This window comes from Ochotona princeps, chromosome 1 (genome assembly GCF_030435755.1).
Source record: "Ochotona princeps isolate mOchPri1 chromosome 1, mOchPri1.hap1, whole genome shotgun sequence".
Lineage (NCBI taxonomy): Eukaryota > Metazoa > Chordata > Mammalia > Lagomorpha > Ochotonidae > Ochotona > Ochotona princeps.
The window spans coordinates 35343842-35358660 of NC_080832.1; the positions used below are offsets into that span (position 1 = coordinate 35343842).

The 14819-nt window shown below is 37.6% G+C and overlaps 1 protein-coding gene across 4 annotated transcripts in view; it reads left to right on the forward strand.

Annotated features, from left to right (window-relative positions):
• PTPRK (protein tyrosine phosphatase receptor type K) overlaps positions 1-14819 on the forward strand; it is a 543822-nt gene that overhangs the window by 424681 nt on the left and 104322 nt on the right. For all 4 annotated transcript variants that reach the window (XM_058676844.1, XM_058676903.1, XM_058676779.1 and 1 more), the window contains exons 11-12: positions 233-338; positions 13415-13688. In XM_058676844.1, coding sequence (XP_058532827.1) covers positions 233-338; positions 13415-13688 — 380 coding nt within the window. The remainder of the gene's footprint in view (positions 1-232; positions 339-13414; positions 13689-14819) is intronic.

Sequence of the window (14819 nt, forward strand, 5' to 3'; positions counted from 1 at the left end):
ACATGGCTGTATTGTTTAAATTTCAGCAACAAATCTTAACCTGATAGCATCCTAGACTTTAGATTCCTGCTGTTAATGTTCAGTAGCAGATGGTGTGCAAAATAGCGTATGCTTTTATCTAATTAGGTATTTGATTTTATCCTATGTTAGAATCGTTTCTTTATCTTGATCTTTGATATTTTACTATGAATTGATGGAAACTTTCTGTTTGCTCTCATTACTCACTTATCAGCTCCGACTTTACCTGACTATGAAGGAGTCGATGCGTCTCTCAATGAAACTGCCACTACAATAACTGTATTGTTGAGACCAGCTCAAGCCAAAGGTGCACCTATCAGGTAAGCATGGGGAAAAAATCTGTAAAACAAATCATTCTTGGCTTTTTGGCTAAGATCAAGTGTAAAAATAGGTAAAGAAAAAAGGAGCCAGGAGAAAGACCATTAGCTTATAGTTGCGTATCACCCTAAAGCATGTTTTTTTTTCTCTGTGACGTTATTTTGATAAGTACCACCAAAAAATTTTGATTTTATTTTTTTTCCATTTTGAGAATTTCTGCAAGTGGTCGTGTAGTCTCTGTAAGTTATAGGGAACTCTGAGATATTAATGAACTGAACCAGTAAGAGTTTTGGATTTTCCCCCCATCAGTCTTTTTTTATTTCACATTTTTGGTTGGTGCCTATGGGCATAAAAGATTTGAAAATATTTGTCAGAAATACAATAAGGAAATAATTCTTGTGCAATGTAGTCATTCAGTTATAAATAATTTTATATGAGTGACTAAAGCATAGGAGGCTTTGAGGACATAAAAGCAGTATGATTATAATGAATGAATCCTATTTCTAACTCCTGAATTACTCCTTCTCAGAAGTTTCATCGTAAATATCAAAGTTCAGTTTGTGTTTCCTTCATCTTTCCAATATTAAAATTTTTAACATTTTCTTAATATTCCCCATCTTTACAGAAAAGTGTGAGCTACATCATGTTTAGGAATTGATTCAAATTATTACAATTATTTCAGTCTTTCACATCTACAATTAGATGAATGTCCTAAAGTCAAACAACTTTCCATTTGAGTCTTGTAGATTTTATGGAAATTTTGATATCAAGCTCCTGTTGAAAAATAATTTACCATGCAGGTGTTTCCTCATATCAGCAGACATCTCAAGCTACTTATGTGCTTATTTATCAAAATAAAGTTAAGATTTGTTCGGCGTGTAAAGTGAACATATTTGACATCATGCAAACAAATCAACCATTCGGGGAATCCTATGTCACTAAAGGAAAGAAATGTGTTTCTCAACTTAAAAAGCACATATTCATATAAGAACATCAGTCATACATAAAGCATGAGTTCTATCTCACTATAAAAGAGAGCTGTACTACACTGCAAAAGAAGGATGGGTGAGTGGGCTTACCGCCTAAACACTCATGAAGTGCTGGGTACTTGAAAATTTAGGCTATATAATGTTCTTCATAAATCGGTGATCTGTGAGTGAAGCCGGTGGCTAATGCAATGAAGAAAGAAAAACACTTGCATCCAACATCTGTTTGTTGACAAGTCATCAGGGTCATATACGTGTTCTCACATGTAAAGAAATGTACTTTGTAGATGGTCAGTGTTGCTGTTCCTGTTTAAATGAGCTACCAGGCACTTACATTATTCTTTAAGAGAGAGATATTTGAACAAATTCAGCTTTGCATAGCCTAAATTGCAAATGTTATTATTATTGTGTAACTATAGCATAAATTGCATTAAGTCCTAGTTCATTTATATCAAATTTTTCACAAATTTTGACTGTGTGTAAAGTGATGATACTATGCCATAATAATAATAGTAGATGAAAATGGCCACAACAAACACAGAGCCTCCAAGCAGTACATAGATTGTTGGAACACTGTCAGAGGTAGCTTTAACCTTGAAAATTCTTTGTTCATAGCTGATGTCAAAAGCTTAGTTGACTTCATATGTTATCAATTACACATTCTTTTCATAGAAATCCTTTCTTCTGCTTTTTTTCAGCTTTGTGTATCTTATAATTTTTAGTCACAAAGAATCCACTTATTCTGTGCAGAAGCAATCCACCATAGCTATAGAGTCTTTCTCTGACACCAAAGTATACCTGTTGGTATCTGTTGACAATATATATGTCACTTTTCTTGGAACTGAGAGCATTGGCTAAGAATTCCAGATCCTAAACCAGAAGAAATTAGCGTTCAAAAACAAATTTAAATCCCAGACAACCATAAGAGAAATAATTTATGGGTAACATAAAGAAATACCAAATTTGTTTCTAAAATCGAGGGTACTCTAATCTCACCAGGTCCACATTTAGAATTTTGTCATGACTTGCCCAGTTCATCTGTGAGTACCAGACAACAGGACCAGGTAGGTCTAGTCTGCATGGTTAGCCTCAGGTGAACCCTGCCTTGCTTACTTTGGATTCTTTGTCAAGTAGTGTTGTCTGCTTTCTTCTGGCCGCTTTCCTAAGTGGTACTTTCTACTGGTAATCAAAGCCTTCTCTTCTGGTTATGTCGTGCAGTGCCCTTAATTTTTGAATATGAGGACCCAATTTGATGCTGTTGTTTTATTTCATTGATGGATGGTCTGGCACCTTAGATCTCTATTAAGTCCCATCCTTCTCTTCAAATGTATTGGCAGTTGTATGACCTTCCATATCCAAGTTTGTCTCATTTATGCCAATGTGTCAGATTTCCTCTGATAGCCATGGCACTCAATGTAGTTCACTTTCCCTTATGCCCCCTCCTCTCCTTGCACAAAGAAGCCAGAGCTACATACTATCCAGCTAAAACTCCTAGGAACATACTAAAATTAGCTTGACTGATATTCTAGAACCTAAACTCTGGGTCTTAACATTATCAATATTATAGTATTACTAGTCTCTGCCAGAATGTCTTTCACTGTTTATTCCTTACAACTTCCATAGAAATTCTTGCAGTATTTCTGGTGTCAGACTTCAATTTTCAAACCCTGTGCTAGAGCAACTAGCAAATTCTTGTTTTAGAGTTTATATATTTATTTTTATGTCAGGATCACCAGCCATTGGGGAAAATCAAATAAAAACTACAACTATCACCTCGCCCCACTTAGATTGACTATTGTTCAAAAAGCAGAAAATAATGAAAACTGCTGAGGATGTAGGGAAAATTTTTCTATACATTTATGTGAGAATGAAAGCTAATATTATCATTACAGAAGACAACATAGATATTTCTTAAAAATATTAAAAGTGACCTATAGGTCATATTACCCAACCATCCCACAGCTAGGACTGTGCGCAAAGAAAATTAAATCAGCATATGAACGAAAATCTGTACCCTCACATTTATACTGTTTCACTTCACAATAGCTAAGTTGTGGTATCTAACCAGGTATCCTGTAACTGAAACCTGAATAATGAAGTTATGGTTTGTGTACATAAAATAATACTACTCAGCCCAAGAAAAATGAAATCCTTGGCCACTAGCATTGTGGTGCATCACAAAACACTATCACCTACGGCACTAGACTTCCACATGGGCACCAGGTCCAGCCCCCACTCGTCCACTGCCCTACTAGGGCACCTTGAGAAAGCAGCGATGATGGCTTTTGTCCTTGGATCCCAGCACACATGTGGAAGATTTGAAAGAAACTCTGGACTCCTGATTTCAGACAGGCCCACGTCCAATCATTGCAGCCATTGGGAAGTGACCACTAGATGGAAGAACTCTTCCCCTCTCCTTCCAATTTGTGGTCAATACACAAGTCTTTAAAAATAAAAGGAATGAAATCATGTATTTTGCAACAAAAAGGATCCAACTAGATGCCATTATGTTTAGGGAAATACACCAGACTCCAAAAGATAAATATTTTATGTTCTTTTGTTTGTAGCTAGTATGTGAAGTACAAAAAAGTGTAAATTGTAAGAATAAAATTGACATCTTAAGAATTAATTATTAATTATGCTCCTTGTCAATACTACTATGCAATAGGATCATTTCTACTTTCTTTAAAACAGAAAGTTCCATGAGTAAAGTGTGTTGACTCAATAACATTCTCTGTGTTCCATCAGCTAGGCTGGATATTTAGAAAAAAAAATCCACTTGTGACATTCTAGAGTGTACCCATGAGCTTAGTAGGGAGTCATAAATCAGTGGTTGGCAGCAATATGTGAAAAGTGCAGTGCTAACAAGAAAAGTGGTTAAATCTGGATCCTTTAAAAAATATTTTGTATTTGTTCTAAACTTGGTTATGAGAAAAGAGGGTGGGGAGAAAGAGAATCTTGCATTCACTGATTTACTCCCCAAATGATTACACATTGGACTGGATCAGATTGAAGCCAGGGGCTGCATTCTGGATCTCACACATGAGTGGCTGCATTCAGAGCATGTGGGGCATCTTCTTCTGATTTCCCAGGAAGATGGGTTGGAAGTGGAGCAGATAGGACTAGCGTTGGCATCCATGTGTGGCACCGGCATCACAGATGACAACTTAACCCACTGTCACCTAATGCCAGACAGAGGAGCTGAATGTTGAAAGAGGAAAAACTGGGCATAACTTAGAGTTATGGTGGAGCTTTCTGAGAACCCATGGGAATCATGATTATACTATACTTCCAAATATGTATAATATAGGATATATAACATAGCAAGAACTTCAGATGATTTGGACCATTGAGAATGAAGGGTGTGTAGTAGAAGTCTGGGCTACTGAGCCTCACCTTAGAGATCCTGGGACACCAACAACCCATAACCTGATTTAAGATCAGACTATTTTAGAGGCGGGGGAGTTATCAAGTAATTACAGATATCATTGTATTAGCACTCCAACTTTAATCAAGCATTCCTGTCTGTATGAAATAGAGTTACTTTATTTGTTTTGATTACCTTACCAATGTTTCCACCAAATTGCTCATCTAAGATATCCTAGCATGTATAAAAGAAATAAGGAACAGTACATTGAAAAATCCCTTTGTAAGTAACAGTACCAACCATTTTGTCCTTCTGTTAACCATCAAAATTAGCCTTCTGCTAATGTACTACACATTTAACTCCATTCTGACAAGTGTAGTTCTTTAGCAAAATTAATTAAAATCGCTCTGAAGACAGTTTCTGACTGAATGCTCCTTGCAGTTTTCATTTCTTGTTAATCATAGTTTTTATTCAAAACAAGTACAAAATTAGAATCAATTTCCTAGATACCATTTATTTTATTTAATTATAAACAGTAGAATATTTTTTTAAAGATTTTATTATTATTGGAAAGCCTGATATACAGAGAGGAGGAGAGACAGAGAGGAGGATCTTCCATTCGATGTTTCACTCCCCAAGTGAGCCGCAACGGGCCGGTACTGCGCCAATCCGATGCCGGGACCAGGAACCTCTTCCGGGTCTGCCAGGCGGGTGCAGGGTCCCAAAGCTTTGGGCCGTCCTCTCCTGCTTTCCCAGGCCACAAGCAGGGAGCTGGATGGGAAGTGGAGCTGCCGGGATTAGAACCGGCGTCCATATGGGATCCTGGGGCTTTCAAGGCGAGGACTTTAGCCGCTAGGCCACGCCACCGGGCCGAAACAGTAGAATATTATAAAAGAAATATATAGACCAGTTTCCTCTACAGTTGGATTAGTTTACTGAAAGTTGTAATGAATAAAGCTTTTATTGGTAATAAACCACCTCTCTTAGAGTTAATTTATTTTGTGATTAAAATCTAATTTTACATTCCAAAATATTAAGCATCAAATACTTTAAGTTAAGTAAATGGGATATAATTATAAGATGTTGTCAACATCACCATTTCTAATAAGGCTGTAAACCATCTGATATTTTAAGTCCAGTTATAGCCTTCAAAAATGCAGATTAATGTACACAAATAATTTCTTTAATTAATGCATGTTGGAGAAACTGCTTGAGTCACTTGGTCATATATTCGAAGATTGGGATTACGATCCTTATTCATCTTCAAATATTCAGTTTTATCCCAAAAATTTAAGGAGATCAAGTAATTATATTCCCTATCATGAAATGGGATTTACTTGAACTACATATAAAAATGCCTCATAATTTAAGACAGAAATTTTTGACTCATTTTCTAGGCTTTATGGTATATGGTCCAAGTTAAAACAAATTTCATAGGAGGTAGAATCATAGGAGGTAGAATTTTTTCCTGAGAGAATGAGAGTTGTGGAACCTTTATGTAACAACAACTTTATGTAAATCTTTTTCCAGCATTTAAATAAATGTCTCAGGTCAATAATTTGATCGTGACATTGTGAGGAATCCTGAGCCAGAGCATTTAGTTAAGCTACTCCAGAAATCCTGACCTTCATACATCATGGGATAATAGAAATTCTTTGCTTTGAGCCATGGTGTTTTAATGGAGATTGTTATGCAGAAGAGATAACCAGCAGGGGTGCAATGTTCTGGCCTGTCAAGTTTCTACTGACAGGATTTAGTATCACAGCGGTCCTCCTTCACTGCCTTATAACATAGCACTCTGTTCTCGTCTGTTCCTGCCTGCCTTGCCCGGCTTTCTCATTTTTATACTACTACCCTCTTGGCATATGTCTAAATTCCTTTAATGTTTATTCAATTTGCATGTCCACACTAGAATATGCTTTGTAAAGTCACATACATTTATTCACGTGTTCTTTATGGTGATGTCACTTAAATAATGCATACTATATAATGGCTACAGAAATAAATATTTGGTGAAAAAAAGGACAGGGCTCGGCGCAGTAGCCTAGCGGCTAAAATCTTCTACTTGAGTGTGCTGGGTTCCCATATGTGTGCCGGTTCTAATCCCGGCTGCTCCGCTTCCCATCCAGCTCCCTGTTTGTGGCCTGGGAAAGCATTTGTGGACAGCCCAAGGCCTTGGGACCCTGCACCCATGTGGGAGACTTGGAAGAGGTTCCTGGTTCCCGGCTTCGGATTGGCTCAGCTCCGGCTGTTGCATGCCACTTGGGGGGTGAATCATTGGATGAAATACCTTCTTCTCTTGCTCTCCTCCTCTCTGTATATCTGACTTTGCAATGAAAATAAATAAATCTTTTTAGTAAAACAAAAATGGCAAGTTAAAAATACCACTACCACTGCCTTCAGTGTGTTTGTAATCTAAAGAAAACACATGCGTGTGAAGAAATATTTAGGATAATATACTAGCAATTTATGTGATATAAAATAAATGTTAAGGTATTTTTTTTCAGTCTCTGATTTTTCAGTCTCAGATTTTTTTCTGTCTCTGAGAATACTCATCAGAGTTGCAATCTGTCGATGTCAGTGGATTTAAGAGTCATTTTAAAGAGCATCCCGTTTTGCTATCATTCCTTGCCCTATGGCATACCCAAACAGCCTCCACCTCAAAAATTACCTCCCTTGGATTTACAAGATAGAGGCCTTATGAATGAGTTAGCCTGAATAGATTTCATAGTAGGAAAAGGGAGATACCCTGGGTATATGTAGAATGGGTTGGCATAACAATGGTTATACCATTTCAAATCAATAATATATACAGGGAGTACTGAGAGCTAGAATGGAGATGGATATAGACATATAGCCACAGACATAGATCTATAAATAACAAGGTCTATGGTGTGACAGTATCCCCAGCATAGAGTAGGATAGGGTTTGACTTACAAAATGGTGGAAGAGAAGCAGTGGAAATGGAGAGAAATGGTATATACAGTCATCATGATGACACATTATATGGAGTTTGACCTTATTGCTAGGATTCTGAGCTGCACTGGTTCAGAAACTGATAGTTCTTCCTACAAGAAACAGGAAAATAATGAGAAAAGTGGCTGTGTGCATCAGTAAAGAGGCTTATCAGGCATTACAGTTACTATCAAACAAAGCTTAGATTTCTTTGGTCCTCAAAACCTTGGTAGAAGAATGGCACTAGAAACAGTGACCAGTAGTCATGGGTTCTTGTAATTCATTTCAAAAGAGAAATAATCGCCTCTATGTTTGGTATACGCTTGCAATGGGGGAATCTCAACTGAACTTGAGCTGTGGTTATGCAACAAGGTGGAGGAATCCACCATGGTGGGAGGGTTTGGGGAGGGGTGGGAGAACCCAAGTATCTATGTAACTGTGTCACATAATACAATGTAATTAATGAAGTTAAATAATAAATAATAATAATAAAAAAGAAACCACAATGAATATTAAAAAAAGAGATATAATCAAATGTGGGAGCTAGAAAATTCTTCCTGATGCCTTTAAGAAGATATTTTAATTAACACAGGAGGGAGTTTTTAGGCCACTGTGTAATTTGTTAGTTTGCTATCACCAATAGGTCTTGTGTGAAAAAAAAAAAAAGCTATGATCAGATTCAGAATATTTATTTAGCAATGGGTTAAAAAAGCAAAAAAGATCTTTGGAAGAGTCTTGTAGAAAATTTTGACCTCAGCCTTAACATTTGCAAGCATTCAATCCAGAAGATCACCCACCATGCATAGCATATAATCTTTTATTCCCTTTCTGAGCTATTGTTATCATCTCCTCAAGTGTGTATTTCTGCTTGGAGGGAAATTGTATTTGCAGGAGTACAGACTCAGTGACTGTGTACCAGTGTTCAGTCAAGTTAATTATGCATGTGGAATAAGTGCTCTGTAAATTATTTATACCTGAGAAATTCACCTTCTGAGTATTAAATGAAGATGCATAATGACAGCATATTGGTATATTGGCTTTAATTTCATTATGGAAATATTTCAAATTAAACATGAATGTTGGATATCTGAAATATTTGCACAGCAAATTAACATAGTAAGGTATCTTATGAATATTTTCAGTTGTTGGAGTCCTAAGCCTGAATAAGTTTTGGATCTAGCTAGAGTTAAGTGCCAGTAGGTAATAACACAACCGCAAGGATGGAAAAGCAAAGGCTTATTTTATGTAACCAGTCAAATCATTTCTCATGTGAATTTTGATTTCTTACTTTCTGTCCTTAACTTAATATTATTGATATGAATGAATGTTACAAGAATAAAAACAGAGTTTTGAAAGTGGAAATGTGTTTGGAGAAACCTCAAATGAGGAAATGTTGGAAAGAATTTTTTTTAATTGTGAAATTTGTTGATATTAGTTTGGTTGCCATCCACGGTGATGAGCTTTCTCCCTAAAGTGACTTTTGATCATCTCTGTGGCCACTTTTCAGTAAGTGCCAACACTTTGTAAGGAGTCAACAATATTTTCAGTTATCTCAGTGCAAGTTACATGTAGACCTTCTCAAGTGCATGAAAAAGAGGGAAATAGATGCGCAGTGATGTGTTCTGAAAGGAGCTGATTGAAGCCTGATCCCAACTAATGACTGAAGTGCCACTGGAGTGCTTTGAATGGTATCATTATATGGAGAGACATGTTTCTATTTTCAGTATTTTGAAAAGGTAGCATGGGAGGGGATTCTAAAATGAAAAATGACAGTGTAGCAGACAAGTCAGTCAAGATTTTAAGTTGGAAAGGGATATTTCCTTGCTTAGCTATTATAGATGAAGGATGGTACAGTTTCAGCCTGGCTTGACAGTATAGAAAAACAGAATATGTGAGATAATTTAAGATTACTAGAAATCTACCTTTGGATGACTGCTCCTGTTACTTTTAGTGTTTGCAAGGACAAATAAAGAGGATTTTTACAAAAGGTGGATAGTTTGGGTTTTGCAGTTATGTTAAGCTGCATAAAGGGACAGAAATACTATAACAATGGTAGAACGTTCAAGATTTTACCAATGAAATGTGACTGTGAAGTCCATGAAAGATGCAACCCTCTTTCATCGCTCTCTGCTCTGTGCCTACAATGGGAGCTTCAATGATTGTGTATAAACAAATGAACTCCATGTAACAAAAGCAAAGTTAGTTGAGGAACTGCAGTTTTCAAATAGTTTTCAGAACGTATAAGATGTAGCAGTACTTCTGAATAAAGGAAAGGAGTACTTTGTGTGTCCCAACTAAGCAAAAACGTCAATAAAAATAGCAAATTAAATTTATTCTGCAAATGCTTACTAAGTGCCCATTGTGGTATTTGATACCTCACTTGATTAAAAAGCATGATGGCTGGTGAATCAGTAAGAATTAAAATGTGTTCAGAAACTGAGCTAAATTTTATATGATGAAGCATTTCACCAGACACTTAGAAAGTGGCCAAGTAGGATGAACGCGGAGTGTAGAGATCTCCACATTGAGCCATCAGATGTTAATCACTGCAGAAACTGTATTTCATTATTACATTCATTCATTTATTTGAGAGTCAGAGAGAGAGAGAGGAATCTCCCATCCACAGGTTTACTCCCCAAATGTCTACAATGGTGGAGACTGGACAGAACCAAACCCAGGAGCCAGGCACTGACTCCAGGTCTCCAGCGTGGGTGGCTGAGCCATCACCTGCTGGTTTCTAGGGCCGGCAGAGCAGAGCAGTGAATTTGAGAGGAAGCTGTGTCTTACACTCAGACACTGCAATATGGAATGCAGGCTTTCCAATCAACATGCTAACTATAATACAGAAACTACCCCAAGTATGTTTCAGGGAATATGCCTGGAATGTGCCAGTTTTCAGAATGCTTCATCTGCTTGTATATTATTCTGCTCAGATCTGTAACAAATGTACTGGGTAACTTTAGCAAAGAGGCAGGGAAGTACAAGGTCATGGTGCTGTCATAATTATTTCTTTGTTGAGGGTTGCTTATCTTATCTGATGACTTTCTCAAAGCTCCGTCCCCACATATTGTCACCTTGGAGTTAGGGGTTTAATATGTGAATCTTAAGGAGCTATAGACCATCATACTCTAGAAATGTAGGGGGGAAATAGAGAAAGAAAAATGTAGGTCCATGGCTTATAGGAGACCCATTTGGCTTTTTTCTCGGATTCCCAGTTGTAGCACATCACTGATTCCGTGGCCATCCAAAGAGTAAAGTAATATATATATATTACAATTATTAGTAAAGGAAATATATGTTACTATTACACAATTAAAATGAAAGACCATAGCGTCCAATCTTAGCATAGCAGGCTTAGCTTCCAGCTGGGGATCCAACATTGCATAAGGGAGCCAGTTCAAGTCCTAGGTGGCTCCACTTCCTATCCAGCTCTTTGCTGATGGCTTGGGAAGGCACCCAAGAGGAGCCCAGGCCCTTGAGCCCTGCCATAATATGGAGACCCAGAACAAGATCTTGACTCCCAGATACAGATAGGCACAGCTGCAGTTATCGAAGTGAACCGGTAGATGGAAGATCTCACTCTTTCTCTCTCTGAAATTACCTTTTAAATAAAAATAAATCATTTAAAAGCATTATTTCCATACAGTATTTGTGTTTATATCTGAGTTATTTTCTTATATTCATTTATCTTTCATTTCATTAAGAATAGTGCTAAAGCTGAAACATGAGTGCAAGATGTTGACATTTATCTTGTGTAGAATCATATTCTGTTCTTCTCAAAGAACATCATTTTTTCTTCCTTCATTATTCTCTGACACTGGCAGTTTGCTGTGTCCCTAACTGATCAGCAGTTTCAAGCTATCTTGCTTGAAACATCTTAACTTCTGTACACTCTCTCCCCCCACAATAGAATTACTTAGCTCTTAATAGAATTACTTAACCCTACTTTTTTTTATTAGGGAAAGAATGTAGGGTTAGGTTTGTTATACGACGTGTATGATTTTATTGCACAGTGGATGTTTCCACAGCATAGGCAAGTGGTTAACAGAGAAATCAGAATTTTAAATTAAAAATAAAATGAGAAAGTGCTACACTTGCTGAACATGGCATATGTCAAATATGATCATTCTTTTCTTCTTTCTCGAGGGCTTTGCTTACATATTTTTCCATATTTTTAAAATTGGCAAGTGTCTGCTCTGTGCATCCCTCCGTGAATATGCGTCTTGTCAGTAGCATTCTAAGTTTAGCGACCCACCCTGGCAGAGGTGTAGGGGAATGACGCAGGGCACGTGTTTGAAACATTGCGAGCCTCAGCCTTACTTCTTGCTCAAATAATTGTTTCTTTCCTGTTGCTAAAGAACGAAGGCAAATGCCAGCCTACCCATGTCTTAGCAATGTTTTTGTGGAAAATAAGAACCAGAAAAATTAGGAGAACTAAAGAAACGTTAGCTTATAAATTCATTTTAGTTTAATCCTTTCTTTTCATTAATTAATCTGCTCTGTTCAATCTGCTTTCAGTCCATGAAGATTTTGTATCTAAGAGTGGCAAGAATTTATATTGAGTTTGAGTTTTGTACCAGATTATAAACTATGTAATTTTCTTATGATGAAGTTCAGTTTCTTTGTCTGCCAAACTTCCCTATTTTCTGCTCTGTATCTCACTCTGGTGGGTTGAAATCTGTAGAAGAAAATACTCTATTCCTGCTGGAGAGTCCTTGAATTATGACTGCTTTCCATATAGAAGAATCATATTTTCTTAAACAGTCAAGATTGAACCTGCAGCCCCTATAAACACCTTTTTTTGACCTCACAGGCATTATGCTGTTAGTTTTCAGAAAATTTGGCATATACTTGCTTTCAAATATGATATGAAAGATACATTAATAACAACTTATATATATGTATCCTTTTTTGAAAAATGTACATCAGTGATTTCCTCTAAAATATATTTTTAAAGCTTTTGGAATTGATAAAAGACAGAGAAAACGTAATAATTTTTTTCTACTTTCTAATCTAGAAATCATAGCTATTGTAGAAAACTTCTAAGTATTTCAATAAATGTATTAGATGGCATCGATTAGAGCTTTCATAGGCCAAATGCCATCTGTTTCTACAATTTGTAACATATTACTATTAACAACTCCAGAAGGAGGAGAGGTCTATTTGCCTGGCGAGGACAGATTCCTGTCCATCTGTGCTGTATCTCCGCATTTCACTTGTACTTTAGATCTGCACAGCCCTGAGCCAGCACGGATGCTGAGGCAGGGTCAAGAGGTGGAGACGCTTGTCAGTGCATTCTGTCTCAAAGGCTGTGACAACTGCAAATCCTGGCTCCCGGCACTGCCCCAAGGCAGCAGTTCTGCTGGGCCTTGGAGCTGGGCTGTCCCTACTATCATTTCGAGAGAAAATATTCAGGTTAAGCAGTTTAAAATATCAAAGAACTGAATCCATGCCATGTCGCCAGTTAAAGGCAGGGTCCTTGTTCAGGTGACTTCTTTCTCCACATTTGAAAACGTGACAAGTTCTATGGTGGTGTTTTCTTCCCTTTTCAAATTCCTTAGGGACTCCAGTGATCTTAAGAAAGCAGAACCCAGGTGAAATGAAATTCTATTTTATTGCGACATAGTTGACAACAAGGATTAAGATTGAATGTAAATACTTGTTTGTGGGACATGTTCTCATGAAACCATTTGTCCCCGTTTTGCATTTTAAGACTTAGTGTCTCCAGTCTCTGAACTTGAACCTTTTTTTTTGTTTTGTTTTCCAAAAGTGCCTATCAGATCGTCGTGGAGGAGCTGCACCCACACCGAACCAAGAGAGAAGCAGGGGCCATGGAGTGCTACCAAATTCCTGTGACCTACCAGCATGCCATGAGTGGGGGTGCACCTTATTACTTTGCGGCAGAACTCCCACCTGGAAACCTCCCAGAACCTGCCCCGTTCACAGTGGGGGACAACAGGACATATCAAGGTTTTTGGAACCCCCCTCTGGCTCCCCGCAAGGGATACAACATCTATTTTCAGGCCATGAGCAGTGTGGAGAAGGTGGGCTTCCTGCATGATGTGCCTTTTCACTGTTTGGAGAAAAAAAGGGAGTCAAATTGTATAAATAATGGTAGCATTTGTCAGGCAAAATCAGAGTGAAGTTTTTTTAAAAAAAATATTGGTGTGTAGGGAGTATTGTTTCAGTTCTTCACAGTGTGTGACTGGAGCCTTGTTGTCAGGCAAGGGCTACATGCCACTTTTTTCCCAGGATTCCTGTTTCCTAGTTACTGCTTCAGCTGGAGCCTTTTTTAGGAAAATCCACAATAGCAGTTGTGCGTAAAATGAGTTGAAAAGGTGGGTTGCTATTGCCTAACTCCACCTGCTTATGCAGCATTGTTTGATCTTCCTTTTCGGTAGTGGTATGCTATGAAAGATGAAGTTTTCTACAGGATAAACAGAATGCATGTTCCACACCAGGCTAATAAACCCTTATAAACTTTTCAGGAGTTACAAGCCACATAGTAAATAACAAGGAATGATCTGTTGATTACAAAGTAATGGGGCACCTGTGGTATACCTGACAGAACCCACACAGAAGGCTGCTGGGCAAGGGCTGGATGCTGCGCCATTACCCAAGCCTGAGTTCCATTTCCCCGGTTGCCCCTCCTTTTCCCATTTTGAGCACAGTTGTTCTCAAATGCTGCTACTGCTGATCCCAAATGAATATTGGAGAAGAAAACACAACAGGACATTAGAAACCACATATGGTTCCTTATGTGAGGAAACGACGTGGCTTTTCAGGGCTCATGCTGTTCTCTTTGAAAGATTTTGTTTCCTAAAAGTAACTTATTTATTTATTTACTTAATGGCAGAGGAACACAGCAAAAATATTGAAGAAATGAATTTCCACGATGTAAAATCCAGTAGTATAATATTGCATTTATGAATGTGTAGCTATGAGAGAAATTGCTAGGTTTGTTTAATTGAGTCCCTCAGGTGGGCTCAGGAAAGCGGATGTGATATATGTGACTTATAATTGTGTCAGTTATATTATATCCTGGGCTCATTTAACTGGCAAACATAACAATTCATTTACATTTCTTCAGGGGCCAGGACAACTTGAGCATTGATTAACTGCTTTTGAATGTGAGCTTTGTCTTTTCTGCTCAGAGTTGACTCACAGGGTCTGGC